Genomic DNA, 24,855 nt, shown 5'->3' on the forward strand with positions numbered 1-24,855 from the left:
CGAAGCTCTGAGCTCTGAAGTATAATAAGTCAAAAGTTAAAATTTAAATAATGATAAGTTTGTAATTATTATTATTTTGACCACGGGTCTGGGAATAAGGGAAGCTTGAAACTTTGGGAAACAATTGCAATTTTTGATTTTTTGTAGGATATGGTTATTCTTTTGAATATGATTTGGAAATGATTGTACAGTGTCTTTTTTTCTACCTGCTTTTGTAATATCTGGGGCAAGAAAAAGGCGAGAGAGTATGAGAAGAGCATGTGAAGAATAAATGAAGAGAGAATGTGAGGTGTGTATGAAGAACGTGTGTGAGTGAAAGGGGAGTACATGTGGTGTGTGTGAGATGTGTGTAAAGAGTGTGTGTGAGAATGAAAGGGGAGCACACAGCTGTGTGTAAGAGTGTGGGAGTTCAAAAACAGCACCCAGGAGAAAAGCAGAGTGTGCAGGAGAATACAGTGTGTACAGCCTCAAGCTGTGAGCAAGTGAGAAAGGAGAGAGAGGGGGGGAGGAGGAGGGGGAGGAGGAGAAGAAGAAAAAGAAGAAGAAGAAGAAGAAGAAGAAGAAGAAGAAGAAGAAGAAGAAGAAGAAGAAGAAGAAGAAGAAGAAGAAGAAGAAGAAGAAGAAGAAGGAGGAGGAGGAGAAGAAGAAGAGTAACTTTAAATCTTAAAAAAATTTCCTGTCAGTTTGTACCCAAAAAGTAGTCTGTATATTTATCACGTGTCTTCCAGCTATCCCTGCTTCCAATTGAGAACTCCAATCCTGTGTTGAAGCTGGACCCCCGACAACCACCAGCCAGGCAGCATACATGAGCTGGTCTGTGGGCCCCAAACATATGCAGCAGAGGACTGCCTGGTCTGGCCTTGGTGAGAGAAGATGCACCATCATGCACAGCTTTTGAAGTCTTTAGTGGTGATACTCCCTAAATTCTCCCCTCTACTTTATCCTGTCATTGCCATTCCAATTTAACCCTTCTTGGTCTACAATTTCTCTTGAAGCCTTTATTCTAGTGAGTTCTATTTTTTCCTCCCCTGAAAGCCTCCTCCCATGGCCGCTTGCTAGTTCTTTTTCTTCTGTGGGTATTCCAATAAAATGCATATCTGAAGATTCAAAACTATTATCCATGAATGGCAGAAGATATTCACTGTTTGTCTCTCTCAGGAAGATTTTTTTCTAGCTTTATGTGCCCATGCATCCCATCATAATTTTTTTTTAATAATTTGTACAAATATACCACATTTTAATTATCAATCCACAAGTTGATGGACACATGGATTGTTTACATTTCATAAGTACTGTGAATAGAGCAACAACAAACATTGATGAGCAGGTGCTTCTATCAAAAGGAAATAGAGTTCTTTGGGCATATGTCCACGAGTGGGATCGTTGGATCATGTGGTAGACTGAAGAATACAGTTGTGGCATAGTTTAGATCAGAGTTCTAAACCGCAATAGTTTTGAACTTTCAGATTAAACAATTCATTGTGGGAATTGTATTTTGAATCTCTACACAGGCTCTCCCTTCTTGATGGCAAATAAGTGATGGGTCAGTTCAGATAACAAGCAGTATTTCAGGTATTAGTAAATGTGTCCACTGGCGGAATACAGATTCTAAGTTAATGAACTATACTTTTCATGTCTGATTCTAGAAGAAAACGAAATTACGTATATTAACTCTAGACACCGCCCCTTCTGAGCACTAGAATACTATGGTGTATTATCATGGTGTATGTGATGTAGCAGTAAGTGAAACTGAAGGAGAATCACCTTTAAGAGTCCTTATGCTGGGGAGACAGGTGGAGGTCAAGATGCAGGGAGTGGAGACCCCGGGTTCAGGTGGCAGATCGTTAGGGTACACTACCAGAGGATTTAATTTAGAATGGCTTACAAATTAGGATGTTAGTTGCTGTGCCCAATGATTGTGTTACCTGTTAATTTTGAACTAAGTTTGTGTGGTGTTTTCCTTCATGCTGCGACTCAACTGGGTTCCAGAGAGAAAGGTACAGCGGCAAAGCGTGGCTTTGTGAGAGGTGTACCCCTAAAGGCTGTGGGAATTTGGAAGGTTGGTGTGGTAGCTGCGCATAGAAACCTAGGGAGATGGGTGGAGAGATTTCGGGGCTCCAAGTCAGAGAAACTCCACTAGATGTGAACAGACCCACCATGCCTGCCAGTGTCTGCAGGGGGTGCTGGTGTAGGGTGGATTGCTTTTTAATATTTCAGATGATGTCCAACGTGGCAGGCTAGACTTTACTAGAAATTTAAGATTCTTAGCCTATGAGTTAGATATTTAGTTAGAAATTTGGAGGTTTGACAAGTGGAGTGGAGTCAAAGTTACCTAACTAAAGCAGGGGGGGAGGGGGAAGAGGCTGCGGGGGGGGGGGGGGGCCGGGACCTTGAAACAAAGAAAGTGGTAGGTCTCTGAGGTCCCCTGCTGTGAAAAGAGACAAAATGGCTGGTCTGAGTTAGAGTCAGAAAATGGAAACTGCCTACCTCATGGGGCAGATATTTAACTGTGAATTTATAAGATTGGGATTATTCGCTTTTAGGATAGATTTATGTGCAGATTTTGGCAGAGTCACTTGGGGGAATTTTGCCCGCAGTCTGGAGCTAGAATTGGGAAAATTTACTGACACCTAACTATAGAGCAGTGATAATTGCCTGCTATGAACAGGTTATCGATGGAAGTCTGTAGCTCCAGGTAGCGAGCATAACAGATAGATATTTTAAAACTTTTTTTTTTTTTTTTTTTTTTTTTTTTTGAAACAGGGTTTCTCTGTGTAGCCCTGGCTGTCCTGGAACTCATTCTCTAGACCAGGCTGGCCTCGAACTCAGAAATTCACCTGCCTCTGCCTCCCAAGTGCTGGGATTAAAGGTGTGCGCCACCACCGCCCGGCTATTTTAAAACGTTTTAATAAATAGAAGTCTGTAGCTCCAGGCAGAAAGCATAACAGATGGTATATTAGGTCTGCAGGAACTCATAGTCTTCAAACATGGGCTCCATGGGAATTTTGGGTTAATTGTTTGGCATGACAGAATAGGAAAAGCCTAAGAAAAGGCTCATATAGTATTTTAGTTTACTTTGTTTGTTTTGAATTGTTTTAATTTGCAAAATGGGTGTGATTTTGAGTTTTGTGGTTATAGTATTCCTCTGGGAGAGAGAGATCAAGCTAATGGTTTTTTTTTTTTTTTTTCTGGTTACTGGCTCCAGGACATGCTATTAGGGGAGAAAGATTTTATCTTTGCGTTTTTTTAGAACAGGTGACCATTACAGCAAACCAAAATAGATCACAATGCATAGAACAAGAGTCTGTGTGTTGCCCAGTCTCACCCGAAAGCTAAATAGCACAGCTCCTATATCTAAGACTCAGGGATCATTGCCAAAGATGGAGATGAAAGAACGTAAGTGCCAGCAGAACAGGATGCTTTCTGTGAGGCTGGGGTTCTTAGTATCATCAGACAAGCTATACTCATGACTTCTCATCAACATGGCCTGCTAAGCAGGACCTGGGAAAGGATGACATAACAGTAGTCATGTTAACACGGAAGGGGGAAAGCTCATGAAGCCTCAACCCTAGACAAAGAACTACAGACAACTAAGGAGTGCTGAGAGAGGGCAAATTGCTTTGCTCAGGATAGAGACTCCCAATTGGAAAACCAGTCCAAAATAGTCTTCCCTGACATCATGTGTACACAATTTACATTTCACAGTCTGAGGATGTTGTATTTATATGTGTTAGAATACATATAACAACAGCTAATAAGAAAGGAGACCACAACTTCAAACAATGCAAGGAAGGGCTTTGGCAAGAGCAAGTGAAGTGTTAAAATGAGGTGATTATAACTGCACAAAATAAAATTATTAAATGTGGTCTAGTAAGAATGTGAAATGTATGTGAAGTCTGTAAATACTATAGTCACATATTATGCCACTTTAAAAGACTTGTGAATCTGTTGAGTTAGGTATTGTTGGCAAGTCCTGGAATGAATTATCCATAGATAGGACCCCAAACAACAAATTATTTATATTGTTATATTTTATACACATTATAATTGTTATTAATACTTCACATGTTTATATAAGCCTTAATTATGTATGCATATACGATTATTTGCTTTTGACTATATCATTAATATTCTGTAGTAGAAGGTGCTTCAACATCTTTCTAGTTTCTTAAAAGTATATCTGTCTGAATAGAACGATCTGAATATTAACCTAGTATGTTGGCATGTTGATTATAGTGTCATTCTCTAGAGGAACAAAGGAGTCTAAATACATATGATCCAATGCACAAATTGAGTTATTTTTAAAGCAAGACTAAAGAAGAAATGAAAACACTCTGGTAAAATTTTTACTTTTAGTGTGCCATGTCTCATACTTTGGTATATTTGCCATCTCAGACACTTGGAAAGTCTAGCTGGCTGTAGTGTTTCCACCCACAGCAAGACTGCTAACATCTGTATCCGTTCGAGTGTTGTTTCCTTGTATCATTCGGGGAGTTTATATCTGTGGCATTTGGAGGCTGACACCTGTATCATTCTGGGAGTTTATGTCTGTGGCATCTGGAGTACTGTCACCCACAACAGTTTGGGAGGTAGTAGCTGTAGCATTTGGAGTGCTTTACCCACCACAGTTTGGGAGGTAGTAGCTGTAGCATTTGGAGTGCTGTTACCTGCCACAGTTTGGGAGGTAGTAGCTGTAGCATCTGGAGTGCTGTTACCTGCCACAGTTTGGGAGGTAGTAGCTGTAGCATCTGGAGTACTGTTACCTGCCACAGTTTGGGAGGTAGTAGCTGTAGCATCTGGAATGCGGTCATCTGCCACAGTTTGGGAGGTAGTAGCTGTAGCATTTGGAGTGTTTTACCCACCACAGTTTGGGAGGTAGTAGCTGTAGCATTTGGAGTGCTTTACCCACCACAGTTTGGGAGGTAGTAGCTGTAGCATTTGGAGTGCTGTTACCTGCCACAGTTTGGGAGGTAGTAGCTGTAGCATCTGGAGTGCTGTTACCTGCCACAGTTTGGGAGGTAGTAGCTGTAGCATTTGGAGTGCTGTTACCTGCCACAGTTTGGGAGGTAGTAGCTGTAGCATCTGGAGTGCTGTTACCTGCCACAGTTTGGGAGGTAGTAGCTGTAGCATCTGGAGTGCTGTTACCTGCCACAGTTTGGGAGGTAGTAGCTGTAGCATCTGGAGTGCTGTCATCTGCCACAGTTTGGGAGGTAGTAGCTGTAGCATTTGGAGTGCTTTACCCACCACAGTTTGGGAGGTAGTAGCTGTAGCATTTGGAGTGCTTTACCCACCATAGTTTGGGAGGTAGTAGCTGTAGCATTTGGAGTGCGTTACCTGCCACAGTTTGGGAAGTAGTAGCTATAGCATTTGGAGTGCATTACTTGCCACAGTTTGGGAGGTAGTAGCTGTAGCATTTGGAGTGCTGTCATCTGCAGCAGCTGCACTGGTGCTGTTTGAAGCAGACGGGCTGCTTTCATCTGCCTCATTTGGGCAGTGTCATTTGTGGTAGCTGAGTAGGCATCAGCCTGGAGGGGTCTAGAAGGAGTGATGGAATTGGCATCTGTATCTTTCCTGAGAGATGTAGTGGAAGCAGTTGTGGTGGAAACCATAGTTGGTGGAGCAGAAGTGGACGATTTGCGATGTTGGTTCTTTAGGAGGATGCAGAGGACAAATAGACGAGAGTAAAGAGGTAATAGGTGATCCACAAAGTGACATCATGAGTGAAGGACAGACAGTTCGTGCTTCTAGGAGGGAACTGAGGTCTTCCATGAGAGGTAAGGCTGCAGATTGTTTGTGGAAACGCGGTAACTGGGGATCATGAGAAAGGGAAGCATGGGCCAAATGGTTAGTTGCTTTAGAGTTCTTAGATTCTTTCTGGTCCGCTTGCCTCTCCGTAGATTTTAGCTTTTCATGAAATTTGGCTTTATATGATTTAGGTTTCTCTTCAAAAAATATTAGTGTGTTTCAGAGAGAGAATGCAAATGGAACAAAATAAAAATCAAAAATTGTTTTGTTAAGGATGAAATACATAAAAAAATCCGTCTATTACTTCTAAAATTATGTAATTCTTCCAACTTGATTCCATAAGTAATGTAAGGCTGTACTTACCTCATATCGCTTTGAATTATGATCTTTGATGAAATATAAAAGAAGTAAATTGTATCACTGCTGTTCTCAAATCCTAATAGTAATATTGAAGTTTCCCTCAAAATTGGTCTATTATAAATTCTCTGTTGGAAAGATCAGTCACTACAGAAGGTTTTAGATATTGTACCACATGGTTCTTTACTGTAGAACTTAATTACAGATTCAGTTATCTTATCAAATACCTAGATACCTTAGAGATATTTAATTTTTTCAGTTTTATCAGAAAGAAATTTCAATGTGTGTGCTCTGTGAAAGCCTTATTTTAGCAATACCATGCATGCCTTATTATTTTGTTCACTTAGGATTTTTTTTTAATTTTTTTTATTCGATATAATTTATTTACATTTCACATGATTTCCCCTTTTTTAGCCCCCCACTCCCCGAAAGTCCCGTAAGCCCCCTTCTCTTCCCCTGTCCTCCCTCCCACCCCTTCCCACTTCCCCGTTCTGGTTTTGCCGAATACTGCTTCACTGAGTCTTTCCAGAACCAGGGGCCACTCCTCCTTTCTTCTTGTACCTCATTTGATGTGTGGATTATGTTTTGGGTATTCCAGTTTTCTAGGTTAATATCCACTTATTAGTGAGTGCATACCATGATTCACCTTTTGAGTCTGGGTTACCTCACTTAGTATGATGTTCTCTAGCTCCATCCATTTGCCTAAGAATTTCATGAATTCATTGTTTCTAATGGCTGAATAGTACTCCATTGTGTAGATATACCACATTTTTTGCATCCACTCTTCTGTTGAGGGATACCTGGGTTCTTTCCAGCATCTGGCAATTATAAATAGGGCTGCTATGAACATAGTAGAGCATGTATACTTATTACATGGTGGGGAATCCTCTGGGTATATGCCCAGGAGTGGTATAGCAGGATCTTCTGGAAGTGAGGTGCCCAGTTTTCGGAGGAACCGCCAGACTGATTTCCAGAGTGGTTGTACCAATTTGCAACCCCACCAGCAGTGGAGGAGTGTTCCTCTTTCTCCACACCCTCTCCAACACCTGCTGTCTCCTGAATTTTTAATCTTAGCCATTCTGACTGGTGTAAGATGAAATCTCAGGGTTGTTTTGATTTGCATTTCCCTAATGACTAATGAAGTTGAGCATTTTTTAAGATGCTTCTCTGCCATCCGATGTTCTTCAAGTGAGAATTCTTTGTTTAACTCTGTACCCCATTTTTTAATAGGGTTGTTTGGTTTTCTGGAGTCTAACTTCTTGAGTTCTTTATATATATTGGATATTAGCCCTCTATCTGATGTAGGGTTAGTGAAGATCTTTTCCCAATTTGTTGGTTGCCGATTTGTCCTCTTGATGGTGTCCTTTGCCTTACAGAAACTTTGTAATTTTATGAGGTCCCATTTGTCAATTCTTGCTCTTAGAGCATACGCTATTGGTGTTCTGTTCAGTAACTTTCTCCCTGTACCCATGTCCTCAAGGGTCTTCCCCAGTTTCTTTTCTATTAGCTTCAGAGTGTCTGGCTTTATGTGGAGGTCCTTGATCCATTTGGATTTGAGCTTAGTACAAGGAGACAAGGATGGATCAATTCGCATTCTTCTGCATGCTGACCTCCAGTTGAACCAGCACCATTTGTTGAAAAGGCTATCTTTTTTCCATTGTATGTTTTCAGCCTCTTTGTCGAGGATCAAGTGGCCATAGGTGTGTGGGTTCATTTCTGGATCTTCAGTCCTGTTCCATTGATCCTCCTGCCTGTCACTGTACCAATACCATGCAGTTTTTAACACTATTGCTCTGTAGTATTGCTTGAGGTCAGGGATACTGATTCCCCCAGACTTTCTTTTATTGCTGAGAATAGTTTTAGCTATCCTGGGTTTTTTGTTATTCCAGATGAATTTGATAATTGCTCTTTCTAACTCTGTGAAGAATTGAGTTGGGATTTTGATGGGTATTGCATTGAATCTGTAGATTACTTTTGGCAAAATGGCCATTTTAACTATATTGATTCTACCGATCCATGAGCATGGAAGCTTTTCCCATTTTTTGAGGTCTTCTTCCATTTCCTTCTTCAGAGTCTTGAAGTTCTTGTCATACAGATCTTTCACATGTTTGGTAAGAGTCATCCCAAGATACTTTATACTGTTTGAGGCTATTGTGAAGGGGGTCATTTCCCTAATTTCTTTCTTTTTTTTATTATTCGATATATTTTTTATTTACATTTCAAATGATTTCCCCTTTCCTAGGCCCCCAACTCCCAGAAAGTCCCGTAAGCCCCCTTCTCTCCCCCTGTCTGCCCACCCACCCCTTCCCACTTCCCCGTTCTGGTTTTGCTGAATACTGCTTCCTTGAGTCTTTCCAGAACGAGGGGCCACTCTTCCTTTCTTCTTGTACCTCATTTAATGTGTAGATTATGTTTTGGGTAATCCAGGTTTCTAGGTTAATATCCACCTATTAGTGAGTGCATACCATGATTCATCTTTTGGGTCTGGGTTACCTCACTTAGTATGATGTTCTCTAGCTCCATCCATTTGCCTAAGAATTTCATGAATTCATTCTTTCTAATGGCTGAATAGTACTCCATTGTGTAGATATACCACATTTTTTGCATCCACTCTTCTGTTGAGGGATACCTGGGTTCTTTCCAGCATCTGGCAATTATAAATAGGGCTGCTATGAACATAGTAGAGCATGTATCCTTATTACATGGTGGGGAATCCTCTGGGTATATGCCCAGGAGTGGTATAGCAGGATCTTCTGGAAGTGAGGTGCCCAGTTTTCGGAGGAACCGCCAGACTGATTTCCAGAGTGGTTGTACCAATTTGCAACCCCACCAGCAGTGGAGGAGTGTTCCTCTTTCTCCACACCCTCTCCAACACCTGCTGTCTCCTGAATTTTTAATCTTAGCCATTCTGACTGGTGTAAGGTGAAATCTCAGGGTTGTTTTGATTTGCATTTCCCTAATGACTAATGAAGTTGAGCATTTTTTAAGATGCTTCTCCGCCATCCGATGTTCTTCAGGTGAGAATTCTTTGTTTAACTCTGTACCCCATTTTTTAATAGGGTTGTTTGGTTTTCTGGAGTCTAACTTCTTGAGTTCTTTATATATATTGGATATTAGCCCTCTGTCTGATGCAGGATTGGTGAAGATCTTTTCCCAATTTGTTGGTTGCCGAATTGTTCTCTTGATGGTGTCCTTTGCCATACAGAAACTTTGTAATTTTATGAGGTCCCATTTGTCAATTCTTGCTCTTAGAGCATACGCTATTGGTGTTCTGTTCAGAAACTTTCTCCCTGTACCGATGTCCTCAAGGGTCTTCCCCAGTTCTTTTCTATTAACTTCAGAGTGTCTGGCTTTATGTGGAGGTCCTTGATCCATTTGGATTTGAGCTTAGTACAAGGAGACAAGGATGGACCAATTCGCATTCTTCTGCATGCTGACCTCCAGTTGAACCAGCACCATTTGTTGAAAAGGCTATCTTTTTTCCATTGGATGTTTTCAGCCCCTTTGTCAAGGATTAAGTGGCCATAGGTGTGTGGGTTCATTTCTGGATCTTCAATCCTGTTCCATTGATCCTCCTGCCTGTCACTGTACCAATACCATGCAGTTTTTAACACTATTGCTCTGTAGTATTGCTTGAGGTCAGGGATACTGATTCCCCCATACTTTCTTTTATTGCTGAGAATAGTTTTAGCTATCCTGGGTTTTTTGTTATTCCAGATAAATTTGATAATTGCTCTTTCTAACTCTGTGAAGAATTGAGTTGGGATTTTGATGGGTATTGCATTGAATCTGTAGATTACTTTTGGCAAAATGGCCATTTTAACTATATGGATTCTGCCAATCCATGAGCATGGAAGGTTTTCCCATTTTTTGAGGTCTTCTTCCATTTCCTTCTTCAGAGTCTTGAAGTTCTTGTCATACAGATCTTTCACATGTTTGGTAAGAGTCACCCCAAGATACTTTATACTGTTTGTGGCTATTGTGAAGGGGGTCATTTCCCTAATTTCTTTCTCAGCCTGCTTATCCTTTGAGTATAGGAAGGCCACTGATTTGCTTGTGTTGATTTTATAACCTGCCACTTTGCTGAAGTTGTTTATCAGCTGTAGGAGTTCTCTAGTGGAGTTTTTTGGGTCACTTAGGTAGACTATCATGTCATCTGCCAATAATGATAGTTTGACTTCTTCCTTTCCAATTTGTATCCCTTTGACCTCCTTATGCTTTCGAATTGCCTGAGCTAGTACCTCAAGTACAATATTGAAAAGATAAGGAGAAAGGGGGCAGCCCTGTCTAGTCCCTGATTTTAGTGGGATTGCTTCAAGTTTCTCTCCTTTTAGTTTGATGCTGGCTACCGGTTTGCTGTATATTGCTTTTACTATGTTTAGGTATGGGCCTTGAATTCCTGTTCTCTCCAAGACTTTAAGCATGAAAGGATGCTGAATTTTGTCAAATGCTTTTTCAGCATCCAATGAAATGACCATGTGGTTTTGTTCTTTGAGTTTGTTTATGTAGTGGATTGCATTGATGGATTTCCGTATATTGAACCAACCCTGCATATCCGGGATAAAGCCTACTTGATCATGGTGGATGATCGTTTTGATGTGTTCTTGGATTCGGTTGGCAAGAAGTTTATTGAGTATTTTTGCATCGATGTTCATAACGGAAATTGGTCTGAAGTTCTCTTTCCTTGTTGGATCTTTGTGTGGTTTTGGTATCAGCGTAATTGTGTAATTGTGGCTTCATAGAAGGAATTGGGTAGTGTTCCTTCTGTTTCTATTTTGTGGATTAATTTGAAGGGTATTGGTGTTAACTCTTCTTTGAAGGTCTGATAGAATTCTGCACTGAAACCATCTGGTCTTGTGCTTTTTTTTGTTGGAAGACTTTCTATGACTCCTTCAATTTCTTTAGGCATTATGGGACTGTTTAGATGATCTATTTGGTCCTGATTTAATTTTGGTATTTGGTATCTGTCAAGGAAATTGTCCATTTCCTCCAGATTCTCCAGTTGTGTGTAGTACAGGCTCTTGTAGTAGGATCTGATGATTTTTTGGATTTCCTCAGTTTCCGTTGTTATATCTCCCTTTTCAGTTCTAATTTTGTTAATTGGGATACTTTCTCTGTGCCCTTTGGTCAGTCTGGCTAAGGGTTTATATGTCTTGTTGATTTTCTCAAAGAACCAGCTCCTGGTTTTGTTGATTCTTTGTATGGTTCTCTTTGTTTCTATTTGATTGATTTCAGCCCTGAGTTTGATGATTTCCTGCCTTCTACTCCTGGGTGAAATAGCTTCTTTTTGTTCCAGGGCTTTCAGGTGTGTCATTAAGCTGGTAATGTATGCTTTCTCCATTTTCTTTTTGGAGGCACTCAGGGCTATGAGTTTTCCTCTTAGCACTGCTTTCATTGTGCCCCATAGATTTGGGTATGTTGTGTCTTCATTTTCATTGTGTTCTAAAAAGTCTTTAATTTCTTTCTTTATTTTTTCCTTGACCAAGGTATCATTGAGTAGAATATTGTTCAATTTCCGCGTGTATGTGGGTTTTCTGTTGTTTTTGTTGCTATTGAAGACCACTTTTACTCCATAGTGATCTGATAGGAGGCATGGGATTAGTTCGATCTTCTTATATTTGTTGAGGTCTGTCTTGTGACCATTTATATGGTCGATTTTGGAGAAGGTACCATGAGGTGCTGAGAAAAAGGTATATTGTTTTGCTTTAGGATAGAATGTTCTATATATATCTGTTAAATCTAATTGGTCCAAAGCTTCAATTAGTTTCATTATGTCTCTGTTTAGTTTCTGTTTTCCTGATCGGTCCATTGAGGAAAGTGCAGTGTTGAAGTCACCCACAATTATTGTGTTAGGTGCAATGTGTGCTTTGAGCTTTAATAAAGTTTCTTTTATGAAAGAGGGTGCCCTTGCATTTGGAGCATAGATGTTCGGGATTGAGAGTTCTTCTTGTTGTATTTTTCCTTTGACCAGCAAGAAGTGTCACTTAGAGTCTCTTTTGATGACTTTGGGTTGAAAGTCAATTTTATCTGATATTAAAATGGCTACTCCAGCTTGTTTCCTGAGACCATTTGCTTGTAAAATTGTCTTCCAGCCTTTTACTCTAAGGTAGTGTTTGTCTTTGACCCTTAGGTGTGTTTCCTGTAAGCAGCAAAATGTAGAGTCCTGTTTACGTATCCAGTCAGTTAGTCTATGTCTTTTTATTGGGGCATTGAATCCATTGATGTTAAGAGATATTAAGGAATAATGATTGTTACTTCCTGTCATTTTTGACGTTATTTTTTAAATTTGATTGGTTAACTTCTTTTGGGTTTGATGAAAGGTTACTATCTTGCTTTTTCCAGGGTGAAGTTTCCCTCCTTGTATTGGTGTTTTCCTCCTATTATCCTTTGTAGGGCTGGGTTTGTAGATAGATATTGGGTAAACTTGGTTTTGTCATGGAATATCTTAGTTTCGCCATCTATGGTGATTGAGAGTTTTGCTGGATATAATAGTTTTGGCTGGCATTTGTGTTCTCTTAGAGTCTGCATGAGATCAGCCCAGGATCTTCTAGCCTTCATAGTCTCAAGTGAAAAGTCTGCTGTGATTCTGATAGGTCTTCCTTTATATGTTACTTGGCCTTTTTCTGTTACTGCCTTTAATATTCTTTCTTTGTTTAGTACATTTGTTGTTTTGATTATTATGTGACGGGAAGTATTTCTGTTCTGGTCCAGTCTGTTTGGAGTTCTGTAGGCTTCTTATATATTCATGGGCATCTCTCTCTTTAGGTTAGGAAAATTTTCTTCCATAATTTTATTGAAGATATTTGTTGGCCCTTTAAGTTGTAAATCTTCACTCTCATCTATGCCTATAATCCTTAGGTTTGCTCTTCTCATTGTGTCCTGGATTTCCTGGATATTTTGGGTTACAAGCTTTTTGCATTTTACATTTTCTTTAACTGTTGAGTCCATGGTTTCTATGGTATCTTCAGTGTCTTAGGTTCTTCCTTCTATCTCTTATATTCTGTTGTTGATATTTGCATCTATGTCCACTGATTTCTTCCCAAGGCTTTCTATCTCCAAAGCTGTCTCCCTTTGAGTTTTCTTAGTTGTTTCTACTTCTGATTTTAGATCCTGGATGGTTTTGCTTAGCTCCTTCACTTGCTTGTTTGTGCTTTCCTGTAATTCTTTAAGAGATTTTTGTGTTTCCTCTTTCATGACCTCAGCCTGTTGACCAAAGTTCTCCTGTATTTCTTTAAGTGTTTTTTGTGTTTCCTCATTTTTGGCTTTTGTATTCTCCTGGATTTCTTTCAATGATTTTTGTGTTTCCCTTGCAAGGGCTTCTAACTTTTGATCCATTTTCTCCTGAATTTCTTTAAGTATGTCTTTCATGTGTTCCTGTACCAGCATCACGACCAGTGATTTTAAATCCAAATCTTGTTTTACTGGTGTGATGGGGTATCCAGGACATGCTGGTAAAGGAGAATTTGGTTCAGATGTTGCCATATTGCCTTGATTTCTGTTAGTGACGTTCCTGCGTTTGCCTTTTGCCATCTAGTTCTCACTGGTGTTAGTTGGTGTTGTCAATGCTGGACTCACCAGTGCAAGCTGCCCCTTCCCAGGTGGCCTCTGGTACACAGCTTACCTATGCACACTGACTTCTCCCTGCTGGCCGCCCGGAAGCCCCACTTGCCTCTTTCAGGACCTGGAGATGTGGTGTTGTTGCTCAGGCTGATCTGGATCCGGAAGGGGGGAGGTCTGAGGGGTACCGCCAGAGGCCTCAGGACTGAAGCCTAAGCTCTGTGCCACAGGAATGAGCTGTGCTGTGAGCTCCCAGACTGCTTCTGGGTGCACACCAGGTCTCCCGCACTTCCTGGAGACCAAGTCCTGTGGCCCAGGCTGTTCAGATCCCAAAGCAGGCGCCTGAAGGCTCCTGCTGGGGCCCGCTGGATTCACAGGAGCACACTGACTTCTCCCCACTCCATGCTCCTGATTTTTATACTCTCCTTTCTCTAACCCATTACTGGAGTTAGAAGAAAGATCTACCTCACTTAAATCATAAAGATGTATACATGTATGGAAGGAGAGGGATTTTATTGGTATGGAAATATATGTCAATTTTATAGCAGATGAGAACTGGAAACTCAATAAAAAAGTGGTAGATGTAGATCTAACTACAGTCATCCCAATGTTATGGGGCCTCAAATTCTTATTTCCTCATTTACAGCAATCTATTTGATACATACTATGCTTTAAGTACTCATTAGCTTAGTTTTGGGTGCCTTATCAGGGAATTTACCCCTCATACTTTCTATGGTGTGAGTTGTGGGATGACAGAAGACCAAGTGGGCTGTAGGCAGATGATGTTGTAAGAGCCTTGTCTTGTGCTGAGTTTGGATGCTATCATTATGACAGAGGTGAATCATGGGATTTCGAGGAGAGACTAGTGTTTAGGGGCATAATTGGTAGAATGCAAGACCATAAGTGAGATGATCAGCTATAGGAAAGTATGAACAAGAAAGGGGCAGTTCAAACTGAGCATGACAGTTGTGTGTGCTTAGCCAGTGGGTTATTCATCGCTCAATGGTTTATAAGATCATGTTACTGAACATGGGCTTTGGTGTCATGCACATCGGCAGAGCCTTTTGCAGTTACCACCATGGTTTTCTTACACTAGTAGTCACTTGAAGTTTTTCACTGATCTTCTGTGAGCAGTGGCCGCTCCATATATAGGCCACAGTCTCCTATGCCATACAGTCGGGAGCCAAATCTCTGTTTTTATCATTAATCTTTAATTTAGCTCTCTTTCCCTTGCTCACTTATTGCTTTATCTTCCTGAGAAGTATAGGAGATCTTATGTCTTAAAGACTTACACAATTTCAGTGCAAGGAGCAACCTTTTTTTGTAGTAGTAGTAACATCCTTCTGTTATCATGAAGACCAAAAGTGATTTGAAAGTCAGGTGTGGTCTGTAATAAAAGCTCAATAATTGCCATATCTTTTATTATCTTACTTAAAAGTAAAATCTTAACAGTGAAAATATATAAGGCAGTTACAGCAAACATAAATAGTTCATGTGTGTGTGCATGTGTATACAGGTATGTGTGTGCATCTTTGGGTGGGGGATGTATAGACATTCGATCTCTACCTCGGTTCCTTTCTACTGTTTTTCTGAGACAGGGTCTCTCAATGAACTTGAAGTTTACCAGATGCTTAAGTTGACTAGCCAGTAAGTTCCAGAGATCTGCCTGTGCATCTCCTTTCCCCCTGCCCTGCGGCTGGTGTTTGATACTCATAACTGGCTATTTACATGGGTGGCAGAGATCTGAACTCATGACTTCATACCTATGCAGCAAGTACTTTACATGCCTTATTCAAACCCACCAACTAAGGATTTCTAACACACACACACACAAACACACACTCCAATTTGCCTTGTAGCCTTATAAAAAGGTAGAAAATTTAGAAGCTTTAAAAGTTAATTAGTATTGATTATTTAAAATAATCAGTCATGGGATCCACCTGGGATATAACTAGCAGAGATGAGCTGTGGACTGTCCCATGAATTCAACCTTCTGTCCTACTGCTCTTTATCTTTTTGTGAGTAGGCTTGGGGAGGGGCCAGGGACCCCACCACAATACAAGTAATCCATTCACCTGGGGCACAGCCAGCAGAGGTGAGTTTTGCACTATGACCAGACCTCCATCATCTGGCCCACATATCTCTCTGCCATCCTGAGCAGCCTTGTGGGACCTCAGGATCATTCTGCATCCCTGAGGAGGCCTGCAAAGATGTGTGTGTGGTTGGGCAGGAGCATCCAGCTTAGACCACTCTCCAACCAATCTACTGGTGCCAAGTCCACTTGGAACATGGCCAGCAGAGTTGAGCAGCAGTTTCCTCTTTTCTGAGATCCACTGCAAGATTCTACCTGCTTCCCTGGGGAGTTATTCTAGCATCAGGAATATTAAGCAATCACCCAAGAAAACCAGAAGGCTGAAGGACAGTGTAAGAACACAGTTGACAAGAGCCAGGGTAATATCACACTACCAGAGTCCAGCTATTCTTTTAGAGAAATCCCTGGATATCACACAGCTGAAGAAAGAGAAGATGACCTTACATTCAATCTTATAAAGATGATAGAGGCATTTAAAGAGGAAGTGAATAAATCCCTCACATAACTACAGGAAAATACAATCAAACAGGTGAAGAGTATGAATAAAACTGTCCACGAACTGAAAATGGAAATAGAATGAATAAAAGAGAAACCAAGGGAATCCTGGAGATGGAAAACCTAGGGAATGAACAGGAATTACAAACATAAGCATCACTAACAGAACACAAGCGATTGAAGAAAATATTTCAGGTTTAGAAGATACAATTGAAGATATAGATACACTGGTCAAGTAAAATGCTAAATCTAAATATTTCATGACACAAAGCATCCAAGAAATCTGGGACACTATGAGAAGACCAAATCTAAGAATAATGGGGGTAGAAGAAGAAGAGGATTCCCAGTTACAAAGCCAAAGAAACCTCAGCAAAAACGATAAGCATTACCTCGGAGTAAAGGGTTAAAAAACAGTTTTCCAAGCAATTATACACAGGAAACAAGCTGAAATAACCATTATAATATATAATAAAACAGACTTTCAACCAAAAATATTCAAAAGAGACAGGAAAGGACTCTTCATACTCTTCAAAGGTAAATTCCACCAACTTGTTTTGTCTGTTCTGAACAACTATGCTCCAAATGCAAGGACATCCACATTTGTAAAAGAAACATTATTAAAGCTTAAATCACACATTGGACCCCACATATCAACATCCAACTCTTACCAATGGACAGGTCATTGAGACAGAAATTAAACAGAGAAATAATGAAACTAACAAGTGGTTATAAATCAATGTACCTAACATATCTACAAGTCATTTCACTTAAACACAAGATAATATACTTTATTCTCAGCATCTCACAGAACCTTCCCCAAAACTTGCCATGTACTCAGTCAAAAAGCAAGCCTCAGTAGATACAAGAAAATTTAAACAAAGCCTTGTATTTTTATCAAACCACCTTAGATTAAACCTGTACTTCAACAACAACAGAAACAGCAGAAAGACTATAAATTCATGGAAACTGAATAACTCTCTACTCAATGATTAGTGGTTAAGGGAAGAAATAAAGACTTTCTAGAATTCAATGAAAAATGAAGGTGCAACATACCCAAACTTGTGCTACACAATAAAAGCAGTGCTAAGGGGAAAGTTCATGGGATTAAGTGTCATTTTAAGGAAATTGGAGAGATCTCATGCTAGTAACTTAAAAGAACATCAGAAAGATCTAGAACAAAAGGAACCAAGCGGAGTAGACATCAGGAAAATAATTAAACTCAGTGCTGATATCAATTCATTAGAAACAACAAAAACAATACAAATAATCAATGAAGCTAAGAGATGGTTCTTTGAGAAAATCAACAAGATAGACAAACCCTTAGCCAAACTAATTAAAAGGCAGAGAAACATTATCTAAATCAATAAAATCAGAAATGAAAAGAGGAAAATAAAAGAAATGAAAAGGGGATATCACAACAGAGATCAAGGACATCCCAAGAATCATTAGGTTTTATTTCAAAAGCCTGCACACCACACAACTGGAAAATCTAAATGAAATAGATAGCTTTCTTGATAGATACCATTTACCAAAGTTAAATCAAAATAAGGTAAACTAAACAGTCCCATAACCCCTAAGGAAATAGAAGAAGTCATTAGTCTCCCAACAAAAAATAGCCCAGGGCCAGATAGTTTTAGTGCAAAATTTTATCAGAATTTCTAAGAATATGTAATACCAATACTCCACAAATTGTTCAACAAAATATAAACAGAAGGAACATTGACAAACTCATTCTATGAGGCCACATCTACCCTGATACCTAAACCACAAAAAGACAACAAAGAAAAGAATTTCAGAACAATTTCTTTTATGAAAATTAATCCCAAAATTCTCAATAAAATACTTGCAAACCAAATCCAAGAATAATCAAAACATCATCATTATCAAGTAGCCTTCATCCCAAGGATGCAGGGATGGTTCAATATATGAAGATCCATCAATGTAATCCATCATATAAAGAAACTTAAAGAAAAATCCCACATGAGATGTTGAAAAAGCCTTTGACAAATCCAACACCCATCATGTTAAAGGTCTTGGAAAGACGAGTGATACAAAGTGCATGCTTAAAAATAATAAAGGCAATTATACAACAAGCTAATAGCCAACATCAAATTAAATGGAGAGAATATTAAAGCAATTTCACTAAATTCAGGGACAAGACAAGGATGCCACTCTCTGCGTATCTGACATAGTACTTGATATTCTAGATAGAGCAATAATACAACCCAAAGAGATCAAGGAGATACAAATTGCAAAGGAAGAAGTCAAGGTATCACTATTCACATATGATAAGATAGTATAAATAAGTAACCCCAAAAATTCATTCAGCAAACTCCTACAACTGATAAACTCATTTAAAAAAAGGTGGCTGGATACAAAATTAACTAAAAAAATCAGTACCCCCTTTATACAAACAATAAATGGACTGAGAAAGAAATTATGGAAGCATCATCCTTTACAATAGCCACAAATAGTATAAAATACATTGGTGTAACTCCAAGTATATCAAAGACCTCATCATAAAACAAGACATAATAAATCTAATAGAAGAAAATGTGGAGAACCGAAGTGAACATATTGGCATAGGATACAACTTCCTGAGCAGAACACCAAAAGCTCAGCTACTAAGATCAACAATTATAAATGGTACCTCATGAAACTGAAAAACTTCTGTAAGGCTAAGGAAACCATCAATAGGACAAAACAGCAGCCTACAGAATGGGAGAAGACCTTTACCAACCCTATATTTGGCAAAGGACTAATATTCAAAATATATAAAGAACTCAAGAAATTAGACACAAACCAAATTACCCAATTAAAATGGGGTGTAGAGCTAAACAGAATTCTTAACACAGTAATCTCTAATGGCCACAAAGCACTTAAAGAAATGGTTAATATACTTAGTAATCAGGGAAATGCAAATCAAAACTGCCCTGAGATTCCATCTTATATTGGTCAGAATGACTAAGATCAAAAACTCAAGTGACAGCACATGCTGGAGAGGATGTAGAGCAAAGGAAACATCCTCCAGTGCTTGTGGGAGTGCAAATTAGTATAAAAAATTTGGAAATCAATTTGGTGTTTTATCAGAAAATTAAGATAGTTCTACCCCAAGACCCAACTGTACCACTCCTAGGCACACACCCAAAAGATGCCCCACCATACCACAGAGACATTTGCTCAACTATGTTCATAGCAGTTTTATCCATAGCTAGAAACTGGAAATAACTTTGATGTTCCTCAACTGAAGAATGGATAAAGAAAAATATGGCACATCTATACAATGGAATATTCCTTAGCTATTAAAAACAAAGGCATCCTGAAATTTGCAGGCTAAAGGATGGAACTGGAAACTATCATCCTGAGTGAGGTAACCAAGACCTAGAAAGACACTCATGGTATATTTTCACTTATAAGTGGACATTAACCACAAAATACAGGATAATAATTCTACAATTCACAAACCCAAAGAAACTAGGAAATGTGGGTCCAAGAGGTGATACTTGACTATTACTTGGAATGGGAAATAAAGCAGACATGGCAGGACTGGGTGGGAGAATGCTTGGGGAAGGAATCAAGGGCAGGGAGAATGGGAGGAAATGATGGGGGCAAACTGGGAGAGAATGGAAATTGGTGTGGGACATCTCTGAGAATAAATAGCTGGAGACCTGGGACAGGGGAGGCTCCTGGGAATCCACAGGGTGGGGTGGGGTGATCTTAGCTGAGACTCCTATTAGGGGATATGGAGAATGAAGTGGCCATCTCCTGTAGCCAGGCAAGAATTCCAGTGGAGGGAGGGGACACCCACAAAATCTTGGACCCAAAATTTGTCCTGCTTACAATCAGCACAGGGACAAAGATGGAATAAAGACTGAGGGAATGGCCAACTAATGATTGGTCTGACTTGAGACCCATCCCGTGGGAGAGAGCCAACCCTTGACATTATTAACGATTGTCTGCTGTGCCTGTAGAGCATACGGAAGAGCCTAGCACAACTTTCTTTTGAGAGGCTTTATCCAGCAGCTGATAAAAACAGATACAGAGACTCACAAACACCAGGCAGAGCTTGGGGAGTCTTGAAGATGAGTGGGAGATAGCATTGGGAGAGTCAGAGGGTCAAGCACACCAGAAGAAGACCTGCAGAGTCCACTGATCTGGGCCCATGGCGACTCACAGAGACTGAACCAACCAAAGAGAATAAAGGGGCTAGACTTAGGCCCCTACACATTTATAGCAGACATGGAGGTTGGACTTCATGTGGGTGCTCTTAACAATCAGAGAAGGGGCTATTACTGACTCTCTGTCCTATTATTGGATCCCCTCCCCTAGCTGGACTGCCTGGTTGAGACCTCAGTGGGAAAGGATGTGTTTAGTCCTGCTGTTTGAGATTCCACAGTAGGGTGGTACCCAAGGGGAGCTTCCCCTTTTCTGAGGAGAAGGATAAAGGTAAAGGGAAGAGATTTTTGAGGGTGTGACTGGTTGGAGCTGAGGGGGGACTGTGATCAGAATGTAAAGTGAATAAATAAATTTAAAAAATCAGTCAACTATCAAATGGTTAATCATCATATACAATAAAATGCCTTCGTATGTCACACTTTAGATCCCTCTGTCTATGAATCTTCACTGGCAAATGTTCATTGCAAGGTCTGGTTTGAGATCTCTGGTCCTGTGACACCATCAGTGTTGGATCCTCATCCCCCCACCCCTTATTCTGTTGTTACCCTTTGTCGTAGAGATCCTGTAGCTTTGGATCAGCAGGAATGGCCCTTTTCTGAGTCCCAACCATTTGCAGATAATACAGATTTTGGAGTGGGCCAGCTAAGAGCGATGGATCTAGGTCCGGGTTGTATCTAAGCTGGTTGGTGTGTTGGCCCTCCCTTATCTGAACCACCTGGGGAGTTCTCCAGCACTGCTCCAGCTAGGCCACCCAGTGCTGCCATGGACAGGAGGCGGGTTGCTGCCCAGTGAAGCACAGGGCTCACTCACCCAAGGACTGCTATCTACAAGGGGGTGGGCTGGCTTTTCCTCCCTCACATCCTCTGGGCTGACTAACCCCCTTCTTTGCCATCCAAGCACAGCTCCACTGTGTTGTCCAGGCCAAGTGCAAGGCTGCTCTCTGGAGTGCTCCTGCCAGTGAAGGGGGCAGAGATAGCTCTCCTGCTCTCATGTCCTTGAGGGCTCTCAGACTACTGGAGGCTACCAGGGTCTAGGGTGGAGGGCACTCCATCCCCATGCCATCTCATGGCAGGAGACTGATGAGGCCAGGTCTCACACTCTGGCATCAGGCCAGCTCTCCTGCACCCCTCTACCAGGGCCAGCTCTCTACAGGTGCCACCTGTATTTTTCTCTTATGTTTGAGCTTATACTGATGTAATTTCCCCCAGCCCTTTACTCTGTCAAGCCCTCCATATACTTCGTCTTTCCCTCTTTTAAATCCATGGTCTCCTTTTCATTAATTGTTTAATGCCTACAGGAATATGTACATGCTATATATTCCCAAATACAACCTGTTCAGTCTGTGTAACATTGCTTGGATGCATGTTTACAGGGGTGACTATTTGGTACGGAACAACCAATTAGTATGCTCTTCCTTGTAGCTTATTTCTCTGACTCTCAGCATATCTGAGTTCCCTGCAGTTCTTTGTGTGTGCTTGACACCCCGTGGTGAGCTTTCCCTGTCCACTGTGGTATGTCTATGCTTGTCCTGGTACAGCTCATACTTTGGCAGTCATGTTGGTGAGACTTTATGGGTGTTCCTCTTTGGGAAACTACTTCCATAGCAAGGGTAAAACTCTTTGCATTTCCAAATATAATTCTATTTTCTTCCACTTATTGATTTTGGATTGTGTATTAACTATTTTTTTGCATATAAATTTGACTTCATTGTGTCAGGTATGCTAATCATTGGTCTTTTGTTATATATATGCTTTAGTGGATTTATTATATTCATTTGGGGAGATAGACTTTTTAAAAAGTTTTAGGGTATGTTTTAAACAGTATTCCAATTTATTTTCTCCCTGGATACTTGACTGTTTGAGAGAGATTAGTCATGATATCCATGATCTGAAGAGCTATTAGCCTCATAGTAAATGTTTGTATTTTAATTATCCTAGGCCAGAGTCTACTTACACCCACACCCTCTCATATTGGATATTTGCTATTTACTCAGTGTTTTGTCCCATCTTAATGTCTTCATTTTTAATAAAAAGAAATTATAGATCTTTACAGAAGATCCTATTTTTGGTTTTGTTTAACCAATGAATTTTAATTTTTTATTTAAGACTCTTAAGAATTCTGCACCAGATATCAAATACATCACACACAGTAAATCAGTTGCTGCCAGAATAATTTATTGAGGAGAATCAGCCCAGTGACAACAGACCCACTTGAAAAGTCTGTATCAGAAAAGAATGAAGATATGCGTCCTTGAATTGCTAACCAACTGCCTAAGAAGAATACAATATTCAACGTCTAAGATCTGAAAAACAATTGACAAAAATTCAGAATTTTAATCTTAGGAAGAACAGTCAATTCATGTTTATATATTATTTTCAAATTAATACATAGGTAAACTAACATTTTATTTTAACTAGCATCAAATATGAGTGAAGAAATATGTCTGATTTCTTATATTACACATGGATATTAAGTAATTATAAGGAACTTTAATTCTTACATTCATGCAAGTTTCAAATCTGTATTATAATGAAAGAGAATTCATCTGTGGTATTAACAAGGAAAATGTTTAGAAAACGAGTTTCAGAAAGCTTTTTAATGCTTCAGTAATTTTTACACTTTACTTGGTTCTCTATATCCTTAATTTCACTAAATTATAATATTTAGAATTAACGTAAAATGGCACATATTATTAAATATTGCAAGGAATGGCTTCCTTTACTGCTTGTCTTCATACTCTAAAACCTAGTACTTCCAGATTTTACACTAAGGTAAGTTGTTACATAACTGAAACCTAGGAAGTACTGAGATTGTTGGTTTTAAAATCGCCCTTAATATATTTTGCTGCATGACCTTTATCTATGAGTATCTTTATTTTCTAAGTCTAATATACTTGCCTTAAATGCCAACAATATTTTTTCTTTTAAAGATTTTTCTTGCTGAGTAACTTCTTAGACATTACGACTATGTTCTAACCCTTCCTGTGTCTATGTGGCCTCCCGTACGTTACTGGTTTCTACATCATGAGATCATCTGGCTCTTCTTTCAGCAGTTTGAAGATACCGGAGTCGGTGATAGATAAGTCCTCCTTGTTATTGTCCACTATAGACGTCACCGGAGGAAGCTCCTCTGTGACATTAGTGACAGTCTCTGTCGTATCATTTTCAGGCAAATCTGTTGAGTCAACATGTGGTTCCTCCGTGACGTTGTTAGTTTCTGAGGCAGTGACAATGAAGTCGTACCTGGATTCCACAGCAGTAAGCAGAACAGCATGGGACTCTGCTTCACTTGCAGTCTCTTTTTCCATCCAATCATTAACTCTATCAGTTGATTCCTCATCAGTTAAAGGATCTTCCACATTATCTTTGGCTTTTTCAGCTGAGTTAGTGAGTTCAAAAACAGTGATAAACTTTTCTTCTTCACGGTCAATTAATTTAGTCACAGTTTTGGGCCTATCTTCTGAAACAATCAAATTGATCTCAGTTACGTTCTCTTCTGCAATGTTGGTTATGTCTGGAATGGTGGTGGCCTCCTTTTCTGTAGAGGGAGGGATTTCAGCCTCAGGACTAAAGGAGTCAGAGACCTGGGCAGCTATATCATCAGGAGCATCGGAGTTGGTTAAGGAACTCTCATCAGGTTTTATATCTTCATCTGAAAGTGCAGAGGCATCCTCCTCATTGGCAGTGCTGTCCTCCAGTGTGTCAGAGAGCTCAGTAGTGGGTACGACTTCTTTGTCTCCTGCGTCAATGGTGTCTAAGAGGATGTCTTCTTTTGCCATGTTATTGGAAAAATCTATTAAAGAAACAGTACCAACTGGGGATGAGATATTTCCAATTTTCACTGGAATGAAATTTTCAGTAATTGACTCCTTAGGTTTGGAGTTTGGAGTTTCAGTTGGAGTGGTAATTTCTTTCTCTGGAAGAGTTGTTGATTTCAGACTGCCTTCAATATCATCTTCTAATTTGAGTTTTTCCTTGGTAGTTGTGAGCTTGTTGACTGTAGTTGAAAAATCACCATCTGGTGTGCAGTCATTTACTGAAGTAATGTGGTCTCCTTCAGAGGTAATAGTTGTTTCTGATTTAGGAATGGTGTTGTCAGCCCCAAAGAAAATGTCTGCTTCCGCTGGTGTTTTACTGTTGTCTCTTGGAGGTCGAGAATAAATTTTGGGCGATCCATCTTCAGCCATGGGGCAGAGGGGCACTGAGCACTCTCACAGATCTTTCCTCTGGGCTTAGTGGCATCCCTGGGCAGGGGAGTACTGCCCAGTATAGTGACTGAAGTATTGGTCATTATGGGGATTGTTACATCAATCACCCAGGTAATGACAGGGGCTCACCACGGAGGCTATTTCTTTGCTGTGATTAGACATTTCCTAGAATGAGTATTAACATTAGAAGAAAAAATGATGGAGTTCTGACTATAAAATAAAATTC

At 40.0% G+C, this 24,855-nt stretch overlaps 1 protein-coding gene across 1 annotated transcript; it reads right to left on the minus strand.

The window, feature by feature from the left end:
- Positions 1 to 23,438: 23,438 nt before the first annotated feature.
- Positions 23,439 to 24,608, minus strand: Cabs1 (calcium binding protein, spermatid associated 1). The gene has a single exon (XM_052197987.1). The coding sequence runs from the start codon at positions 24,606 to 24,608 to the stop codon at positions 23,439 to 23,441; it is 1,170 nt and encodes a 389-aa protein (XP_052053947.1).
- Positions 24,609 to 24,855: the final 247 nt, after the last annotated feature.

This window comes from Apodemus sylvaticus, chromosome 11, assembly GCF_947179515.1.
Source record: "Apodemus sylvaticus chromosome 11, mApoSyl1.1, whole genome shotgun sequence".
Lineage (NCBI taxonomy): Eukaryota > Metazoa > Chordata > Mammalia > Rodentia > Muridae > Apodemus > Apodemus sylvaticus.

Coding starts and splice junctions, on each gene's coding strand:
- Cabs1 (XM_052197987.1), bottom strand. CDS start 24,608: ATGGCTGAAGATGGATCGCCCAAAATTTATTCTCGACCTCCAAGAGAC.